The sequence below is a fragment of the Mirounga leonina genome, unplaced genomic scaffold (genome assembly GCF_011800145.1).
Source record: "Mirounga leonina isolate KUSES-001 unplaced genomic scaffold, KU_Mleo_1.0 Mir_488, whole genome shotgun sequence".
NCBI lineage: Eukaryota > Metazoa > Chordata > Mammalia > Carnivora > Phocidae > Mirounga > Mirounga leonina.
Window position 1 is genome coordinate 9,459,585 of NW_023270777.1, and position 22,019 is coordinate 9,481,603.

Sequence of the window (22,019 nt, forward strand, 5' to 3'; positions counted from 1 at the left end):
ACCCACTCTAAACAGAGATGGTGGGGCTACATCTCTGTCTCAGGTTCCAGAGGGAGGGAAAATGAGGAAAATATCACCCCCTAAGAATTGTTAAGTACGCGCTTGTCTTCACTTGGTGTGGCACACTGTGTTTTCCAAAAACAGCTATAGCAATATTTCTAGTCCCACATGTACTTGGAGAACCTTGCTGCTCCCTATCAACAGGCGGAGTCTTTGTCTCTCCTTGAATCTGGATGTGACTTGGGACTGCCTTGCAGTCAAAGTGATCCTGCCTGATTTCCAAGGCTAGACCAAAAAAGGTAATGCGGCTACCCCTTAGTGCAGGCTCCCTCTCAGAATTCTTGCCCAGGAACCCAGCCACCAGCTTGTGAGGAAGCCCAAGCTACAGGGACTTACCCCATGTGGATGTTCTGGCCAGCATCTTTAGCTAATTCAGGTGATTCTAGGTCCCAGCCTTTGGGGCTGCCAGCTGAGGTACTGAGCATTGTGGGGTAGAGACTACTGTGCTATTTGAAACCATGAGAGATAAGGAATCATTATTGCCTTAAGCCACTAAGTTTCGAGATAATTTGTCACCCCGCATTAGACAGCTAATGCCCTTGGGTTTGGGCCCTGAGCTTAAGCTAGCTCTATGGCCCGAAAAATCTCAGTCTAAAATTTTGAGTGATCTAAGGTGGGTCGTGCCCTTTGCTGCCTGGCTGAAGCAAATATAAGTCATTAAATTATTATAAATATGGTTCCAAGAAGCATGGGCTTATGATAAAAAAAAAAAAAAACCTGACCCGCAAAATACACTTGGAAACAAGTCACTTGGAAGGAGTTATTCAAAGAGCAGAATCAGACACAAAGACTACAAAAACTAGAATTATTAGAAGTAGATATAAGTATTTAATATATTTAAAGAAATTAGTATCAAACTATGAGAATGTAATGAGACTATACTATTTGCAAAGAGAACCTCTGAATATGAGAAACAGATTAAAGGAAAAATTACTAATCATCTCAATACATATGTAAGACTGTTATAAAACTATTTTATAGACATTAAAGCGGGCCGGTGTAAATGAGCAGACTATAAAATCATAGACGGGAAGACTATATTGAAAAAATCAACTTTCAAAAAAAAAGAAAAAAAGAAAATACATCAACTTCCCCTAAATTGATCAACAGAGTCAGTGAAAGTCCAATAAAAATGCCAGAAAAGTTTTTCCTTGAACACAACCAACCTTATTCTAAAATGTATTTGAGAGAAAAAAGGTCAAAAACAGCAAATACACCCTGAAGAACAACAGATCAGAGGGCTTATCATACCAGATAATAGTGTATAAAAGCTACAGTAATTATGGGGTGTTTGGCTGGGGCGTCTGGGTCGTTCAGTTGGTTAAGTGTCTAACTTTGGCTCAGGTCATGGTCTCAGGGTCCTGGGATCCAGTCCCGTGTCGGGCTCCCCTCTTAGTGGGAGCCCCTCTCCCTCTGTCCTTCTCTCCACTTGTTCTCCCTCTCTCTCTCAAATAAAATCTTTTTTTAAATTTTAAATTTAAATTAAATTTATTTATTTGAGAGAGAAAGAGCACGGAGCGGAGGGGCAGAGGAAGAGGGAAAGAGTCTTAAGCAGACTCCATCCTGATCGCAGAGCCTGAGGCAGGGCTCTATCTCATGACCCTGAGATCATGACCTGAGCCAAAAGCAAGAGTCCGATGCTTAACTGACTGAGCCACCCAGGAGCCCCAATAAAATCTTAAAAAAAAAAACCAACCAAAAATGGGTGCTTGGCTGGTTCAGTCTTTGGAAAGTGTGACTCTTGATTTCAGGGTTATGAGTTTGAGCCTCACGGTGGTTGTACAGGTTACTTAAAAAAAAAAAATATATATATATATATATATATAAGATTTCATTTATTTATTTGAGAGAGAGAGAGAACATAAGCAGGGGGAGCAGCAGAGGGAGAGGTCATGACTTGAGCTGAAGGCAGACACTTACCAACTGATCCACCCAGGTGCCCCAAAAATAAAATCTTAAAAAGACCAAACAAAACCAAACCCAAAACAAAACCCTACAGTAATTAAGACAGCATGATATTGGCAGAGGGATGTCCAACTGACAAAGAGAATAGCATATGGATCACAGATACAGGGAAATCTCAGGTATGAGAGGTGGAGTACAGTCTCAGGGGAAAGGAGGGGCTGAATTGGTTTTCCCAACTCCAGTTTTTCCCTCTAAGCCATTCTCCACGTTGCCACCAGAATGAGCTTTCTAAAACACAGAACTGGTTGTGTTAATTCTCCACCGAATGTATTCAGTAACAGCCTATTATCTACTACAGCTTTCTCCCATGTGTACATTAATAGATACTTTGGTGGTTACATAAATTGGAAATTTGTTGGACGAAACAAAGTTAAATGGGCTATTTTACAAGACTTCTCAAAGATGTTGATATTCTAAGGGCTGTGAACCTCTAAATGGGGGATAGCACATCTGGCTAATATCCCCCACATTTAATTTAATAGCAGCTTGAGGAACTAGTGCGTCTTGGAACATATACTGGGAATGGAAATAGTTATTTCCTCAACTGACATAGTATACTAGACAATGCAACAGGCAGATTGGGTGTAATGGTTTAGAACAGGGTCCGGGAGTCTCTACATTCTAGCTGGTCACTTTGGTCAAGTTATTTAGCCTCCTTGTGATTCAGTTTCCGTATTTGTAAAACAGGCACACACACACAGTGTTGTATATATTTAATAATGACTATGATGGGATTGCTGAGAGGATTAAATGAGGAACTAATAACAAAACAGTACATTTCTTTCCCTGCCCCTTAAAACTGGCAATGTAGTTAGAATGAATTTTGATTTAAGTCCAAGACTTACTGATGCTTGTAACAATGTGGCCCATTGCCGATATACCTAGTCCTATTTTTAAAGGCCAGCTCGAAAGAAAACCTCTTTGGAGAAGTTTCCTTAATCTAAAACCCTGAGATGAGAATTCATGCTTTTCTCCACTTTGTGTCCATAGTATCTTCTCTATCAATGCCATTACAGTTTCTTGTTTTAAAGATTTTATGTATTTATTTGACAGAGAGAGACACAGTGAGAGAGGGCACACAAGCTGGGTGAGTGGGAGAGGGAGAAGCAGGGTTCCCGCGGAGCAGGGAGCCTGATGCGGGGCTCAATCTCGGGACCCTGGGATCATGACCTGAGCCGAAGGTAGATGCTTAACGACTGAGCCACCCAGACACCCCGCCCTCATTGTATCACAAGCTATTAGCTTCCTGTTTTTCATGTTAAAATAAATTAGGAGTGTAGGTAATGTTTAATCTGTACTTTTTGAATGAGTTGGGGATTTGAAAAATAATTTAAAAAATAAAAGGAATTTAAAAATTACAAGACGGGGCCTGGGTGGCTTGGTTGGTTAAGCATCCAACTCTTGATTTCGGCTCAGGTCATGATCTCAGGGTCTTGAGGTGGAACCCCGCCATGGGCTCCGTGCTGGGCTTGGTGCCTGCTTAAGATTCTCTCTCTCCCTCTCACTGCACACCCCACCCCACGCTCTCCCTTATAAATCAATATCTAAAAAAGTTACAAGAGAGAACAATTTAAATGGCGAGTTCAATTTAGAGGAAACACTTGCAGGACAAAGATACTGTGTGTTTAATATGTACCAGGGGCATGCTTTATATTTTTTCATTTGAAAATATTTGAATTTCTGGTTTGAACCTGCTGAAAAACAAGGAGAAATTTACTGAAGTCACTGCACCTGTAATACTTGGTGAATAATATCCAGGTTTCTCTCCTAGATCTTGAAACAAATTTGTTAAAATTTGTCTCCCGCAGTTGTAATATAAAACACAAATACCATTAAAAGGAAACAGTGAGGCCATTACCTGTATCTATTTACAGTTAAAATCCTTAATAGCACAAACTGAGAAGAATAGTGCTTAGACCCATATTCTCAATAAATGAAAAATGGGTTAACCTCACTGGCAACAAAAGATTTTGAGGGGAAAAAGTGTTATACCAAGAAGTAATATAAAAAAAAAAAAATACTAGTCAGTGCTAGAGAGGGTGCTATATTGAGGGAGATACTCTCACTACCTGTCAGTGAGAATATAAATTGGTAGGTTTTGGGGAATTTGATTTGCTTGCAAAGCCTTAAAAACAGCCAGATTTAGAAATCAGTCCTAATGAAATAATATGAAATACATAAAGATGTTCACTGTTACCTGTAATAGTGATAAACTGGAAAAAAAAAAAACCCTCTAAATATACATACAATAAAGGGATGACTAAATTAAGGTTTATCTCTATGAAACCATTTAAAAGGCTATTATCCTGAAACCAATGTTACACTATATGTTAATTAACCAGAATTTAAATAAAAACTTGAAACAAACAAAGGCTATTATTATCTAGTTCTTATTAACATGAGTAAATGCTTACCTTATGTTTCACAAGGACGTGATCCTAATCTAGCTTGTTTTCACTGTTTTATTTCTACGGTATAGTATAAGGACTAGCATATAATTTTTTAAATTACAAAGTGGTTTTTTTTTAATTAAAATTATGCTTTTTAGAGCAGTTTTAGGTTCACAGCAAAATTGAGTGGAAGATATGGAGATTTCACTTATACCCCTTGTCCCTACACATGCATAGCCTTTCTCATTATCAACATCCCCCATGAGAGTGGTACATGTTATAATGGATGAACCTACACTGACACATTATAACCACTCAAAGTCCATAGTTTACATTAGGGTTCACTCTTGGTGGTGTACAGTTTGAGGGTTTGGACAAATGTACAATTACATGTATCCCTTATTATAATATCATAGAGCATTTTCACTGCTGAAGAATCCTCTGTGCTCCTTCAATTCATCCTTCTTTCCCCCCAACCCCTGGCAACCACTGATCTTTTTACTGTCTTTATAGTTTTGCCTTTTCTAGAATGTCATATGGTTGGAATCATACAGTATGCAGCCTTTTCAGACTGGCTTCTTTCACTTAGTGATGTGCATTTAAGGTTCCCCCATGTTTTTTCATGGCTTGATAGTTCATCTCTTTTTAGCGTTGAATAATATTCTATCATCTGGATGTACCAACTTATTTATCTATTTACCAACTAAAGGGTGTTTTGGTTGCTCTCAAGTTTTGGCAATTATGAGTAAGGCTGCTATAAACATCTGGGGACAGGTTTTTGCATGGACATGTTTTCAACTCCTTTGGGTAAACACCAGGGAGGGTGATTGCTGGATGGTTTGGTAAGAGCATGTTTTGTTTTTATAAGAAACTGCCAAACTAACAGTCTCCCAAAGTGGCTGAGGCATTTTGCATTCCCACCATCAGTGAGGAAGAGTTCTTGTTCCTTCACATCCTCACCAGCATTTGGTGTTGTCAATGCTGTGGATTTTGGTCATTCCAGTAATGTGCAGTGCACATAATTTTTTTTTCTTTAAAAAGTGGCTTTTTATGGGGCGCCTGGGTGGCTCAGTTGGTTAAGCGACTGCCTTCGGCTCAGGTCATGATCCTGGAGTCCCGGGATCGAGTCCCGCATCGGGCTCCCTGCTCAGCAGGGAGTCTGCTTCTCCCTCTGACCTTCCTCCTTCTCATGCTCTCTGTCTCTCATTCTCTCTGTCTCAAATAAATAAATAAAATCTTAAAAAAAAGTGGCTTTTAATTAATTTTTAACCTATAATTTCTTTTATTTATTTATTTAAATTCAACTAATTAACATATGTACATAAATTTTTAATAAATATTTGGTAGGGGCGCCTGGGTGGTTCAATCGGTAAGAGTCTGCCTTCCGCGCGGTCATGATCTTGGGGTCCTGGGATAGAGTCCCTTGTAGGGCTCTCTGCTTAGAGGGGAGTCTGCTTCTCCCTCTCCCTCTGCCCCTCCCCACCGCTCGTTCTCTCTCTCAAATGAAATCTTTTTAAAAAATAAAAAACAAAAAATATTTGGAAAATGACTGAAAACTAATGTTCAGTGAAAAATGTAAAATTATATAAAACGGGATTTCTGCAGAAAATCAGTGTAGAAAAAAAACTGTAATGACACACAACCAAGTGGGAAAAGAGGTCATGGGCATTTGTTAAAAATAGCTTTATTGAGGTATAATTTTACATACCCACTGTCTATGTACAGTTCAATGACATTTTTTTTTTTTTAAGATTTTTATTTATTTATTTATTTATTTGAGACAGAGAGCATGAGAGGGAGGAGGGTCAGAGGGAGAAGCAGACTCCCCGCCGAGCAGGGGGAGCCCGATGCGGGACTCGATCCCGGGACTCCAGGATCATGACCTGAGCCGAAGGCAGTCGCCCAACCGACTGAGCCACCCAGGCGCCCCAGTTCAATGACATTTACACAGTTGAGCAAATATCACCATAATCCAGTATCATGGTCAATTTTTGTTTTCTCAGCCCATCTTTTCTGTATGGTAAAGGAGGATTTACTCTTTGAAAGGCCTCTTCACGGAAGGTTGGTGGAACTGAATTCTAGAATTACCCATAAAATTATTTTCTCGTCTAATGACCTGAGCCTCTCCCTTCAATTTGACGTATGCAACTTCCTAGCAGAAAGTGGATTTTAAAAGCAGCAGGAAGGTCCTGTGCGACCTTCCGTAGTAAAATGTTAAGGGTTGAGCAGGTACGATGCAGCCTAGCTTGTTTGGACGTCCCCAACCCACCTGGGAAGTTAGCCGCTACAGCCCACAGGCTGGGGCCACCATCCTCCGTGAAGTGCCCAGAGAAGGGACCTTCGTTGCACTCACTCAGCTCCCTAAACTTGGCTTCCCTTCGGGAAGAAGCCGACTGAGACAGGTTAGCACCTGAATACCCATCACAGCCCCGGCTCCCAGCGCCCCGCCTCCAGCCTCCTACCTGCAGAGAAGCAGAGCAAGGACAGCCGGTGCCTCAGGCGGGCCAAGCCTAGCACAGTGGGAGCAAAGAACATGGCTTCATCGTCGGGGTGCGCGATCACCAGGAGGGTCCTGCTTCCATCTCCCGGGACGCCAGCCGGCTCCAGACTCGTCATTCTTGCCCAGGAGTCCCAAACCCACAGGAAGCCCCATGCTAGGATCGCCGCTGCCAAACACAGAAAACCCACGGCTTCCATCCGCGCTAAGTGGCACTGCGCCTGCGCAGGAGGAAGGCTGCCGCACACCCAGCCTCCGGCGGGAAAACTGCACTCGCGGAAACTGCGTTCCGAGTTTAAGTCCGTTTTGCCGACGAGAGGCTCTAAACGTTGGGTTCCTGTTGTGGTTTTACAAGGACGCCTCCCAACCGTTCTTTATCTAGTTCTCTCTACTTTATGCAATCTCTACGACGTCTTTTTGCCTTCTCGATTTCAGAGACGAACCCCTTGCCGTCCGGCTTTCTGCCCCTGTCCTTACAGTGCCATGGGTTTAAAAAGAAGCGTTTGGAAATACCTGCCCTCCCTCTCTTGAATTCCCTCCTCTCTTCAGTTCACCACTTTGTAACTCATTTATTAAAACCCTAGGCTTCCTCGTAATTATTTGTTAGCCCCTTATCCGGATGAACCGACTCTGTTTTTCCTTCTTCATGTTGGCTTGTGGAGCGGCGGCTCCTCTGAAGGAAAAGCACGCGGTTACGGGGAACCGTCCAGTGATTCCTCTAGAAGGGTAAGGCTGAGCGAGCGCACTTCATAGTCGCCGAGAGCCACGGGCTGCTCCGACGGGTGACTTTAGATTAAGGAACGACATCACGGACAAATCAGCAGCGCCTGCCATGTCAGTGAAGTCCCGCTGCGAATTACAGCCGCAGCCCTGCAAACTATCTTGGGTAGGTCGACGTGCAGCCCTCTGGCTCCCAGCGCTGGGGACCTGCCTTCGCTCCCCGCAGCCCGGGCCGGAGGAGGCGGCGGGCCCGGTGCCGCCGCGCCGCGGAGGGGTCGCAGGGCCCGAGGCCAGGCCCCGGGTCCTTCCCTTTCCCACGCCCCGGGGGAGGCCCCGAGCGCGCGGGAGCCGGCAGGCTCGCGGCGGGCGCCCCGGCCCGAGTGCGCGATGGCAGCGCGCTGGGTCCGGCCCGCCCCGGCTTGGCCCCGGCGCGTCTCCGCTCGAGGGGACCGCCGCCCGCCAGGCTGAGGGGAGAGCCGAGGGCACCAGGCGCGGGGCGACCCAGGAAGCTCGGCCGAGGTAGGCGCCGCGCTCGGCCAGCGGAGGGAGTCGATCTCCCAGCCCTCCGGAAGGAGGAGGAGCCGGCGCCGGAGCCGCCTTAGCGGCGGCCGCCGGAGCCGAGGGGGAGGGAGAGGGGTTGAGTCAAGATGGCGGCCAAGGTGGCGAAACAGCAGCAGCGGCGGCGGCGGCGGCGGCTGGAGTGAGCTCCCAGCTTGCCGCGCCGAGCGAGGGCCCGGGGTAGGGCCGCGCGGCGGGGCCGCGTCCTGCTCCTCAGGCCCGGGGGCGCGCCGGCTACCAGCTCCGCCAGCTCCCGGTGAGTAGGCCCCGGCGCCCGCAGCCCCGGCCTCCGGGCCCCCCGCTCCCTCCGGGGCTTCCGAGGGCTCCCAGCGCCGGCCGCGGGAGCGGCCTCTCGGCCCGGCGAGGGGCGTCGCGGGCCCGGTAGGTCCGGTTCCGCCGCAGACGCCCGGCCTCTTCCCCTCGGCCGCCCGGGGCGGCTCGGGCGCGGCGGGGAGCTGGGGCTGGGCGAGGGGAAGAGGCTTATGGAGTTTGGAGGAAGAATGGGCTGCGGCCGGCCGGGTGTCCTGTGGGGAGGGGGCGTGCGGAGTCCGGCGGGCCGACCGAGGGAGACCGGGGGGGCCGGGGCAGCCCAGGTGGGGCCGGCACAGGTGGCGGGCCTGGGCTCACTCTGAGGCGGAGTTGGTGGCCGTCTTGGGAGCGTGGAAGGGCTTAGGGAGGGTGACAGCGATGGACAAGTGCGTGAAGAGCAAACTAGTTCACCTTCTAAGCAAACCACTTCGGGGTGTAATGGCGAAGGGTGGGTAGTGGCGGGGATGGCAAAGATCGGAACCCTCTACCTCCTGCCTCTTGTTACGGGTGTTTTACTGGGTGAAGTCGGTGAATTCTCTTTTATAGAGGAAGGAGGATTCGAGAAACTGTAATTGAGAAACCGGCCTTAATGGAGAGCAGACTGAATTCTTCGATTGGACTGGATTAGGTGTAGTTATTAGAGGTGGACGTGGGAATAAGTGATTTTTGTGAAAAGTGTTTGCTCAGGAAGCGTCAGTTTTCTTTTACTGATGTTGCACGCCATGGCGCCACTTCAGCAGAGTTAACCTTGGAGAGCAGTGATATAGGTAATTCTAATCTTTGGGATTAGTGTATTCACCTGCATCAGATTTGCTTCCCTGATCATATCCTAATTAATATTGAAATCTGCGTTCCTTGTGTGCATCCTGGCGAGGCAATGATGAGAGACAGAACACTGAGCCAAGAGCAACAGGCCCGGGATTTTAAAATGCCTACAAATATTCATTCGTTCGTTCAACATATCTTGATCAATAACTGCTGCTAATAGGTCACATGGGATTGACCTTTCCATAACTGAAGAGCCGTTGGCATTATTTAATTTTTAATAGTTTAAAAAAACGTCTTAATGTACCCTTTCATAAAAATATTTATTGGAGGAACCAAGTGGCCTGGGCTCGGGAGCAGATAGAACAATTTTAGAATCTTATTTAGAAATGGGTAAAAATTACCAAAGAAATAAACACAAGTTGTTGGAGGAAGAAATAGTGTTTGTATTCGCTTATTCTGTTAGATCCGGTGGGAGCTTATTTATTTATTTTAGTATTTATAGTACACAGTTGCCTTGCCTTGCTTTAAGCACACCTGTCAACAGAAATCAAGGTTAACACACGTATATATAAATAATATGCACATACTTACATACATACATAAGGATGGGATTACTTGCAATACCAAAATACTCTTTCCTTTTGCAAAAGGCTTACCATATGTTGAACTACTCCCCCAGAGAAAATACAATACAAAGAGTCCTGATTCTTCCTTTTACTAAGTGACATTTTGGAACATGATCAGCCTTTCTGTGCTTCCCTTTCCTCATCTATGATAGTAGGAAAATATCCATTCTCTTAGGGTTGGCTGCTGTGATCCTAAGAGAGTTAATAGTTATGAAATTGCTTTAAACAGATAGAAAGGGTTATGTTTCTGTGAGGTAGTAACAACTTCCTTTGCACTCCTGAAGTGCTTATCTGCACATCTCCCGTGGCATTCACACTTTCTACCTTGTATTTAGGTATTTAGGAACCAGTTTTATCTCCTCTTGAGATCAGGATAGGCCCTTCTCAGATTTTATCTTTACGTTTAAGGCACCAGGTATGATTTTATTTTCTGTGTAGGGTATTGACACTGCAAATGTTTGTTGAATGAATAAACATTGTATTCTAATTAGAAAAATGTATTCACATTACGACTTAACCTGAATAGGCCTGTTACGTACTATAGCTGTGATTCCCTCCATCGCCTCTGAGAAAGATATATTTTTAACTGAATGCCTTTTTGGATTTAATCAGACAGTAAAACTTAAGTATTCAGTGTGCTCACATAATTTTTTAAAAGAAAATGCTTGAAAATAACTTATGTTTCTTTGAATTTAATTGAGTAAAAGTTGGTTCCAAAGCTAGGTAAATATAGTCAAGTTTTTGTAAGCTTTTTTTTTTTTTTTTTTCTTTTTAATTTGGGAAGTGGTGAGATTTTCTTGCCATTACTGCAGTAGGAAGCAAAGCCTTTTGAATAGGCCAGGGATTGATGTAGGTAAATGTCAGGCTATTTGTTACTTAGTTTTTTTAGTGTGTTTTGTTACTCAGTTTTAATTGTATTTTGTGATTTGTCTTAATTGCAATTTCAGATTCTTACTGATGCCTGGGAACCATGGAGGTCTAGCCTATTTAGTTACTTCAGTTTCTTCTCTTCAGATGTTGCATTTTGCTAGAGTACCTTGCAAAGAAGTAGTAAAGCTTGATCAGAATTTTTTTTTTCTTTTTTCTTTTTTTTTTTTAAGATTTTATTTATTTATTTGCCAGAGAGAGAGACAGCGAGAGAGGGAACACAAGCAGGGGGAGTGGGAGAGGGAGAAGCAGGCTTCCTGCGGAGCAGGGAGCCCGATGCGGAGCTCGATCCCAGGACTCTGGGATCATGACCTGAGCCGAAGGCAGACGCTTAATGGCTGAGCCACCCAGGCGCCCCCACAATTTATTTTCTATGGACTTACTTGTTGATTAGAGATTCATATGTAGTTCATTCACTTGTTCAACTGGTGTGACATGCCTTTTATGTTCAGGGTACATTACTAAATGCTTGCAAAGGTGTAAAGTTGAGCAGATCAATTATGTGCACAAATAAGTCTCTAGGTTGCCTGATATTTTGTCTTTTTCAGGTTTGAGGATGCAAGAAGTACATTTAGATTGATGGTTAAGGAAACATTTCGGTTTTTTTTTCTGTCAGGACTTCTTAGTATTGAAAAGCTATGAAAAGCTTCTGTCATGTAGCAATAACTGTATGTAGGACATCTGTTTTTTATTTGGTATTCTTGTGGTGGTGGTTTTCCTTGAACATTTTTACTGTTCTTCTACTATTTTTTCTACCCCAGAAGCTTGTGTGGTCAAAATATTACTTGGATAGTCTTCAGATACAACATACTTTTTTGTTTGTTTGTTCTCTTTGCATTTGAGAGTGAGACCATAGAAAGCCATGTTAATGTTCCTGTGGAGTTCTTCAGTTCGATTCCTCCGTGGGCGCTACTGTTACTTTTACTTAAAAGTGATCGCAAAAAACAAAACAAAAAACAAAAACTAAATTGGTTAAAATAGAATGCTAATAATTTATAGAATTATAGGATCTAGAGTCATAGATGATCTAATCTTACTTTACTCGTGAATAAACTGAGGGTCACGGAAGCGAAGTGATTTGCCTAAATTGTTGCAATTGGCCAGTGGTAGAATCCATTCTTATGACATCCAGTGTGGGACTCATTCCATTACACCATCTCATCCATCAGATGATTCAGCGTGATGATTGACAATTAGAACAAAAATCGGGGTGGATGGGGAATGAGAGATTACTTATTCAGCTTAGGTATTGGGTTTATCTTAACTTTAAATTTCTGCAATGAAACTATAGTTTGAAAAAAATTAGTATTGATCTACATCAATAATATGATCACTGGGAATTATTTGGTTTGCTTAATTTTTAATCTGTGATGAATATCTTCTTTTTTTTAAACATATTGTTTAAAAGATTTTATTTATTTATTTGAGAGAGCGAGAATGAGAGAGAGAGAGAGAGAGAGAGAGCACATGAGAGGGGGGAGGGTCAAAGGGAGAAGCAGACTCCCTGCTGAGCAGGGAGCCCGATGCAGGACTCAATCCCGGGACTCCAGGATCATGACCTGAGCGAAAGACAGTCGCTTAACCAACTGAGCCACCCAGGCGCCCCTGTGATGAATATCTTCTTAAACAAAAATGTCTTTGAGGTTGTCTGGACCTAGTGATAGTTCATGGAATTTAAGTATTACAGTAATAGAAATTGTATTATGTCGACGGTTAGGAACTTCTGAGACCCAAACAGGTTAAATTACTTTATATATTAGCTGTTGCTTGCTTTTCCTTCTTCCTTCCTTTTTTTTTTTTTTTTTAAGATTTTATTTATTTGGGATAGAGAGAGAGCGAGTACAAGCAGGAGGGTGGAGGGGCAGAGGGAGAGGGAGAAGCATGCTCCCCACCCAGCAGGGGGTCCGATGCAGGGGCTGGATCCCAGGACCCAGAGATCGTGACCTGAGCTGAAGGCAGACGCTTAACCGACTGAGCCACCCAGACACCCCTTGCTTCATCTACTTTCAAACTTCTGGATCTTTTTTTTTTTTTTTTTTAAAGTATGAGGGACTTCAGTTGTTAAATAAAAGCTTAGATAAATAGCATGAATGTGGACTGTATTCTTAATGCTATGTTGAAAAGCACACATGTAGTATTAGTTTTCTATGGTACTTATGCCATAAAATTTATTTTTATTTTTTTATTTTTAAAGATTTTATTTATTTATTTGATAGAGTGAGAGAGCACAAGCAGGGGGAACAGTAGAGGGAGAGGGAGAAGCAGGCTCCCCGCTGTGGGGCTCCATCCCGGGACCTGGGGATCATGACCTGAGCCAAAGGCAGACGCTTAACCATCTGAGCCACCCAGGCGCCCCTCCATAAAATTTATTTTAAAGAAAGAAGCATATTGTTCTTTTTCAACTGAAATCCTCACATGAGTACTGAAGCATGTCATATTTATTCCATTTGGGCTGTTAAATAATATGCCTGTTTAGCCTAATGTGCCTTACTTCTGAAATCTACCACATTTAAATTCTGCCTATTTTCTGAGGGTTTAATCATATATTACTTCAGCCAGGAAGTCTCCCTCCTACTCCCTCTTCTCCAAAGATGTGTATTTCTGATTTTGGAAGTTCTTAATGCTTTACTTATGCCTCTATTATAATATCATAGTTATTTATGTACATGTCCATTTAGTCCCTGCTAGACCATAAGCCTATTGTGGGCATGTCTGTATCTCATGTCTACCTCAACTCCCAGAATAACACCGTACCCAGAAAGTGTGTACTAGAAATTTGTTAAATGTATAAAAAACCTAACTGCTAGAGTTACTTGGTACCATTGTTGAAGAAGCTGATTGATACACGTGTGGGAACTTGATGAATAGTTTATGTAAATTTAAAAACAGGTAGAAATTTACCAGTGTCAGCGAGAGACAAAGTATAATCCGTGAATTATCAAAACATTAAAAAAATTTTTTTTTGTCAGTTTACTGGGATTTTAGGGAGAAAGAAAGGAAGGAAGGGATTGGTTCATCTGACTGTATTTTCAGATAATGTTAGAACAAGAATATGTTAATATATATATACAGGGAATTTTGGAGTAGTTTCAGTGGTTAGAAAAAATTGTGAATTAAGAATATGGAATAGTTTGTTTATAGGATTTTTTTTTATTTTTTAAAAAGATTTTATTTACTTATTTGAGAGAGAGAGCACAAGAAGGAGTAGGGTCAGAGGGAGAAGCAGACTCCCTGCCGAGCAGGGAGCCCGATGCAGGACTCTATCCCAGGACTCCGGGATCATGACCTGAGCCAAAGGCAGTCGCTTAACCAACTGAGCCACCCAGGTGCCCTTTTATAGGATTATTGAAGAATACCTTTGACAGGTTCCCTTTGAAAGAATAGTACTGTTTAGTTTTAATATCAAAAATTAAATCTTTAAGTATACTAGTCAAGAGCAAATGAAAAGTCAAGGTGACCAAAGTATTTTGATTCCTCCCACCCCGTGTCTATTTGAGGAATAAAACTTGGGCTGGGTTTTTTTGTTTTTGTTTGGTTATATATGAATAAACTGATACTAAGCCAGAATAAGTTGAGGTTATATTTTTCTAGGAAAATTTGACACTTAGTTTTGCTTTGAGGGTCACCTTTCTGGTTACAATTCGCCTCCCCCCCCCCCCCTTTTATTTAACTGACAGACTCTTCTTGACTTTTTTGTTGTCCTGGACAGTTCAGAGTCAGAGTAATTTGTTTTAGGCAGTTCATTTCTTTGGCGATAGCATATAGATTTGTATAACTTGGAAATATTTGTTTTAAATTGTAATCATCATGTCTTTGAACTCCTGTTCAAAGACGTTTAACTTTGTGTTACTTTTGATTAGGTTCTTTTAATTCAGTTTTGAATTACAATAACTTTTATGTATTTGGAATGAAACCAAAACTTGTGCTTTCTAGGAGTTACAGCCTAAAATATACACAGTATAAATATACCAGATGTAGGGAGTATATAGTCCATTAACTCTATGTGTGTGTGGGTGTTTATGTGTTGAGGGGAAGAGGGAGGAAGGATGGGGAGGAGGGAACTGAACAGAGCAGGAGGGGAGGAGTGGAAGGAGGAGTTGCTGTATAGTCACACAAAACCATTTTAATGAGTGAAGGGGGATGTGTTTATTTTGGAATCTTTGTCTTTCATCTATTATAAGTAATATATTGTTTTACAGAGGACAATATAGAAGTATATAAAGAAGTTGACAGTACCATTTCCTAGATATAATCTTCTAAGTGTTTGTTGCATATTCTTTCAGATTTTTTTTTTTTTGGTGTGTGTAATTTCCTGTATTACAGGATCATAATATATTGTTCTTTTATGTGCTACTGTTTCATGTTGGTATATTTAGAGCTATTTCTGTCATTAATGGCCACATAGTATTCTGTTTATGAAAATACCATGATTTGTTTAACCAGTTTATGGCTACTAGTGTTGTTTTTGTTTTTTTTTTTGTCTTTTTGTTTTTTCAGAAAAACAGAGCTGAGGTGAATTATTTTTGTGTATTTTGTGTACTTGCGTAAGCAGTTCTATAGGATAGATTCCAGAAGTGGAGTTGCTGTTACCTGAACAGTGGAGGTTTGGAAAGATATTGATACAAGTGTATCAGTATGCCCCAAACCCTGGCCAGTACTGGATGTTACAAATTAAAACATTTTGACAATTTAAGAAGGCGGGGGGGTGGGGGGGTGGAAGTGATTCTAATTGGCTTTTATCAATTACTACTGAGGTTGGAATTTTTTTATGAGGGGAGTTGTATTTCTTTAATAAATTGCCTGCTTTAGGTTATTTTTTGATGGAGTTTTTGGTCTTTTTCAGATTGATATGCTCTTTATATATTAAGGTATTCACTTTTTTCAGACATATGCACACTCCCCACCCCCAGCTATTCTTTTTTTTTTTTTTTTAAGATTTTATTTATTCATTTGAGACACACAGAGAGAGAGAGAGCATGAGCAGGGAGAGAGGCAGAGGGGGAGGGAGAAGCAGACTCCTTGCTGAGCCAGGAGCCCGATGTGGGGCTCGATCCCAGGACCCTGGGATCATCACCTGAGCCAAAGGCAGACGCTTAACCATCTGAGCCACCCAGGTGCCCCACCCCCAGCTATTGTTTTGTGTGTTTGCTTTTGAGAGAGAAAGAGACAGAGACAGAGGTAGGGGGAGGGGCAGAGGGAGAGAGAATCTTAAGCAGGCTCCACGCTCAGCACACGGAGGCTCAGGCTTGATCTCATGATCCTGAGATCATGACCTGAGCCAAAATCAAGAGTCGGACACTTAACCGACTGAGCCACCCAGGCGCCCCTCTTTTGTGTTATTATGTAGTCAGATATACCCAGTCCTGCTCTGTGTTCTCTGTGTGACCTTGGGCACATTACCTAACCTCTCTAAGCCTTACTTTCCTTATTTTTTAAATTACTATTATTTTTTAAAAAAGATTTTATTTATTTATTTGTCAGACAGAGAGCACAAGCAGGGGGAGCCACAGGCAGAGGGAGAAGCAGGCTCCCCGCTGAGCAAGGAGCCCAATGCAGGACTCAATCCCAGGACACTGGGATCATGACCTGAGCAGAAGGCAGATGTTTAACCGACTGAGCCACCCAGGCGCCCCAAGTTTGCTTATTTTTAGATTGGAGATAATGTAAAATAACATTTAGCACAGTGGCTGACACATAGTAAGTAAATAATAAATGTTAGCTGTCTTCATTAGTAGTCCGTATATGGCTTCTGGGTTTCATGCTCTACTTAGAAAGACTTCTTCACTCTAAAATTTAAAATATTCACCCATCTATTAAACTAAAAAAGTAACATGAGGAATATTATTGTATAGCATGCTACTGCTTGTTTTAAAGAGGAAAAATAATGTATACTTATTTGCTTGTATGTTATAGGATGTTTCTGAAATGAAACCCAAGAAACTGGTAATGTTGGTTGTTGTAAGAACTGAGTGACTGAGGCGTATAAATGAGAGGAAGACTTTTGACCATATGCCTTTTTGTATTTTTTAGACAAAGAACTCCCCAGATTTTAATTGAACTTTCATTTTTTTTCTTTTCTTTCCTATTTTTTCACTTCTAATTTTTTGGATCCATCTGGAATTTATTTCCCGTATAAGAAGTGAGGTAGAGATATATTTTGGGGGAATATATGTGTACATGTTTCTCCTCCAGATAGTTAGCCAGTTGTGTGAGCACCATTTAGTGAATAATTCATCTTTTGCCACACTGATTAGATTTGCAACTTTTGTCATTTACTAAATATGTTTGGAACTGTTTCTAATTTATTATGTTCTTGATCTCATATCCCTTAAATTGCTGTTGTTTTATAATTTTATTATTTATTTACTTATTTTTTAAAAAAGATTTACTTATTTATTTCAGTGAGAGAGAGTGTGGAGGGTGCATGTGGGGGAGGGGCAGGCAGAGGAAGAGGGAGAGAGAACTCCGAGCGGACTCCCCGCTGAAAGTGGGGCCCGACATGGGGCTTGATCTCACATGACCTGAGGTGAAACCAAGTTGGATGCTTAACTGACTGTGTCACCCAGGCGCCCCTGTTTTATAATTTTAATGCTGATAGGGGTTGTCCCCTGTTCATTACTCTGTTTTTTTTTTTTTTTTTCAGACTTTGATAATTCTGGTCCATGTGTTGTCCCAGATGAACTTTAGAATTATTCTGTGGGGCTCAATAAGACATCTTGCTGAGATTTTTTTTTTTTTTTAGAAATTTTTTATTTATGTATTTGACAGAGAGAGACACAGCGAGAGAGGGAACACAAGCAGGGGGAGTGGGAGAGGGAGAAACAGGCCTCCCGCCGAGCAGGGAGCCTGATGCGGGGCTCGATCCCAGGACCCTGGGATCATGACCCGAGCCGAAGGCAGATGCCCAACGACTGAGCCACCCAGGCGCCCCTCTTGCTGAGATTTTTATGGGGAATACTGAATATTGATTAGAAATACCAAATTTATAGATTAATTTTGGAAGATTGACTTTATGTACTTCCTCTCCTTTAGTTCAAATAGACTTTTTTACGTTCTTCAGTAGGTTTTCAGACTTTTCAAATAAGGCCTATCCATTTCTTCCTTTCTTTTTAAGATTTTATTTATTTGACAGAGAGAGCACAAGCAGGGGGAGCAGTAGAGGGAGAGGGAGAAACAGGCTCTCCGCTGAGCAGGGAGCCCGATGCGGGGCTCTATTGCAGGACCCTGGGATCATGACCTGAGCCGAAGGCACATGCTTAACCGACTGAGTCACCCAGGCGCCCCTCTTACTCCTTTTGTTCAAAAAATATGGTAGGGAATCAAACAGATTTTATATTCTAGTGGGGGAGGACAGAGTATAATGAAGTAAAACAAATAAATCCATTTCAGGTTGAGATTAATTTATAAAGGAGAAAAAAAAAAGCTTATGTGGTTGAGAGTAACTGATGGGAACCCACGTTATAGGTGGTTGGGAAAGGCCTTTCTGAGGAGATGACATTTGACCTGAAATGCTAAGTTTGATGAGGAGTCAGCCACTTAAATGAGCCAGGAAGAGCATTCCAGGCAGAGAGTAAAGAAGGACAAAGGCCTGAGGCAAGGCAGGTCCTGGCGCAGGATGAAGGGACTGAAAGGAAGCTCATGTTGCTGGGGCCTACTGAGCAATCTGGAGAGGAAGCAGGCCAGATCAGGTGGGGGCCTTGTGGGCCATAGTGAGTAGTTGGGATTTTATTTGAAGTGCATGGTAGCCCCCTGGGGAGTCTTAAGGAGAAGAGTGACACGTTCTGATTTATGGTTTAAAAAGATCATACAGCTTTTTGAGTAGAGAGAAGTACTGACGTGGGAAGTCCAGTTAGGAGGTTTTTTGTAGCAAGAGGTGAGGGTGGGGGTAGTGGAAATGGAGAAGCATGGGAGGCTTGGGGTGGGTATGTGGAAGGAAGAACAGAACGTGCTATTGGAATGGGTGTTATTGAGAGCTAAGCACTGTTAGGTGCTGGGGAGGCCATGTGAGCAAAACAGAGATGGTCCCTGCCCTCACATGCATCTGGTGGCTTTGTTTTTTGTATATAATTCAGTAAATTTTAAGTCAGTTGCTTTTTTTCTACCTTATTGTGGTGTATGCCTTAGAAATAGTCTGTTCAGTAGCCTTGTTTTGTTTTGCTTCATAACCTTTAGCAGTCTCTGTTAGTGGGTCAAAGGGGAGACAGCACCATATGATCTTTAAGAGATCTGTCTCTGAGTTTAAAAAAATTACCTTGGGGAAGTTACTCAGGCTCTCAAAAGCCTTAATTAGGGATAATAATGGAACTAATGTTTTAGGTGAGCTCCTTGCAGGCCAAGCTCTTAGTATACTGCCTAGTGCATAACAAAGGCTCACTAAATGGTAACTTTAAAAATTATTCTTTGTAGTTATTGGCCTATCGATTAATTCTGCAGTATATTCATTTCTTATAGTTGCTGGAGTGAATATTGCTCAGAGAATTAGTTCAGTATTGTGCAGCTGTACCAGAGTTCTCAGTTGCGTTGTCTACTCTTGCTGTCTTGGGAAACTTCTCCTTTCTCACTTTATGTAGGGTGAAAGCAGCATCCCCCCCCCCCCCCCAGTTCAAGAGTTATTTATTGAATGCTTGTATTCTTAGATTAATCAAATAATTATGCCCTTATTAATGTGTTTCTTTCAGTGTCAGACTTGATTGAGGGTGAGATAGTTGAACCTGAAAGGCCTTTTTTCTTTAGCTCCCATTCATCTGTCTTCTAAGTGAGATGTTCAAAAGAGCCTGAAGTAAAATAAATACTTTGTTAATGGCATTCCCCCAGAGTAGCTCCTTTGTTTGTTGTTTGTTTGTTTGTTTGTTTAAGAATGCTTTAGTTTTACAGGAGAAATTTTAGTCCTGAGTTCAACACCTCTCTGACCTCATAAAAATTACAGAATCCACTTAGGTGATTTCTAGGGTCTCTGCTCGAGGCTGGCCTCTGAGATGGGCTCAGGAGGCCTGCCTTCTTTTTCCTTTTTTTTTTTTTAAAGATTTTATTTAATTGAGAGAGCGGGAGAGAAAGAACATGAATGGGGGCTGGGGGCAAAGGGAGAGGGAGAAACAGGCTCCCCGCTTGAGCAGGGAGCCTGACGTGGGGCTCCATCCCAGGACCCTGGGATCATGACCTGAGCCGAAGGCAGACGCTTAACTGACAAAGCCACCCAGGTGCCCCAAGAGGTCCACTTTAAGTCATGGCCATTCTGGAGAGTCTTCGGTAGCTGGGATAACCCAGGGGGGTGGTCCTTAGCCTCTCCTTGCTTAAAATACTTCAGGATTTGGACGAGAGCTGGGCTGCTTTATGAGAATTGGTGTGACCTGATCTGTCTCAGGTTAGTAACTAGTATTTTGTCATCTGCAGTATCACAGAAGACATTCTCCTATCCCATACTTTTAAAAGGTTTTATTCTTTGATCATTTAAAAGAAAATTGAATTGTGTATTTTGTAGGGTCCTTTTTCTGCTTTGGTAAAATATGGCCTTCTCCTCTGTTGTGACCCTGGGTGGATTCATTCTTGCTTATCTGAAGAGGTATTTGCAGTCCTGCCACAGTGAAGTATATTTTTAGCTATTTTTTTCCAAGATAGCTTAGGCCACCTTGAAAACCTGTCCAAGTACATTTTGATTATGCAAAGATTGTAGGCCAAAAGCCAGGAGTTCCTGGTGAGAGGGAATTGGATTCTTTTTTTGGGGGGGGGGATTATTTGAAATTTTGTTGCAAGAGAAGTTTCCTGTTGAGTAAATTGATGTGTATCTTTTTTACTTTAATATGGGAAGATTCAAAAAGGAATTTAAGTAGACCAATTTCATTTTACTATATTTTATTGCCTGTTTACAAAACATAGGAAGCTAGTTTGGGGGTTATTCATAAAATTCCGATGAAATGTGGGGCGCCTGGGTGGCTTACTCAGTTAGGCGTATGACTCCTGATTTCGGCTCACGGCATGATCTTGGTTGTGCGTTTGAGCGCTGCATCAGACCCTGAGCTGAACATGGAACCTGCTTAAGATTCTCTCTCTCCCTCTCCCTCTCCCCCCTCCCTCTTAAAAAAAAAATTTCAGTTGAAATGTGCGCTTCTCACTTATAATAATGGCATCTAGTTTTAGTATATTCTCATACTGCATTACTGTTATATATGTTTATGTTATGAGGGGGTTGTGCATAAAATTTTGACTGTAAAAATTCATGAGTCAGGAATGTAACTAACCCTAAGGTAATGAGTTTGGTGCTAAGGACTGAACTTAAAATTTGAAACTGCCACTTGAGGGCTTTTCCTCTTCAGCCTTAACTTTATTTCATTGTATTTTATTTTTTAAATTTGATTATGTTATGTTAGTCACCATACATCACATCATTGGTTTTTGACGTGGTGATCCATGATCCATTGTTTTCGTATAACACCCAGTGCTCCATGCAGTACGTGCCCTCCTTAATACCCATCACTGGGCTAACCCATCCCCACTCCCCCCTCCCCTCTAAAAGCCTGTTTGTTTCTCAGAGTCCGTAGTCTCTCATGGTTCATCTCTCCCTCCAATTCCCCCCGCCCCATTTTCCCCTTCCTTCTCCTAATGTCCTCCATGTTATTCCTTATGTTCCACAAATAAGTGAAACCTCTGCTTGGCTTATTTCACTTAGCATAATCTCCTCCAGTCCCATCCATGTTGATGTAAAAGTTGGGTATTCATCCTTTCTTTCTTTTTTTTTTTTTTTTAAAGATTATTTATTTGAGAGAGACAATGAGATAGAGAGAGAGCATGAGATGGGGTAGGGTCAGAGGGAGAAGCAGACTCCCTGCTGAGCAGGGAGCCCGATGCGGGACTCGATCCTGGGACTCCAGAATCATGACCTGAGCCGAAGGCAGTCGCTTAACCAACTGAGCCACCCAGGCGCCCGGTATTCATCCTTTCTGATGGCTGAGTAATATTCCATTGTATATATGGACCACATCTTCTTTATCCATTCATCTGTTGAAGGGCATCTCGGCTCTTTCCACAGTGTCAGCCTTAACTTTAAACTGGATTCTTGTGAATGAGGTATTTTGGTGAGCTCTGACTGGAGTAAGGGTGGAAGGCAGGACTTGATGGGGGGCGGGGTGGTGGGAGGACTGAAAAGGTAGCTTGTGAAGGTCCCCATTCCCACTGAATGGGAGTATTTCTCCTCTGTGGATTTTA

The 22,019-nt window shown here is 42.4% G+C and overlaps 2 protein-coding genes across 15 annotated transcripts in view; one reads left to right on the plus strand and one right to left on the minus strand.

Moving 5' to 3' along the window:
* The window catches only part of PIGL (phosphatidylinositol glycan anchor biosynthesis class L), a 92,024-nt gene extending 84,681 nt beyond the window's left edge, over positions 1–7,343 (minus strand). For all 6 annotated transcript variants that reach the window (XM_034989679.1, XM_034989678.1, XM_034989677.1 and 3 more), the window contains exon 1: positions 6,878–7,343. In XM_034989679.1, the coding sequence (XP_034845570.1) occupies positions 6,878–7,112 (235 nt within the window). In that variant the 5' untranslated portion in view covers positions 7,113–7,343. The remainder of the gene's footprint in view (positions 1–6,877) is intronic.
* Positions 7,344–7,411: 68 nt separating this feature from the next.
* Positions 7,412–22,019, plus strand: part of NCOR1 (nuclear receptor corepressor 1) — a 159,583-nt gene continuing 144,975 nt past the window's right edge. For 7 of the 9 annotated variants that reach the window (XM_034989664.1, XM_034989672.1, XM_034989670.1 and 4 more), the window contains exon 1: positions 8,258–8,446. The gene's annotated coding sequence lies outside the window, so the exon portion shown is untranslated. Of the gene's footprint in view, positions 7,639–7,779; positions 7,799–8,257; positions 8,447–22,019 lie in introns of those variants that run through there. The other 2 variants (XM_034989667.1, XM_034989666.1) reach the window with 2 other exon arrangements.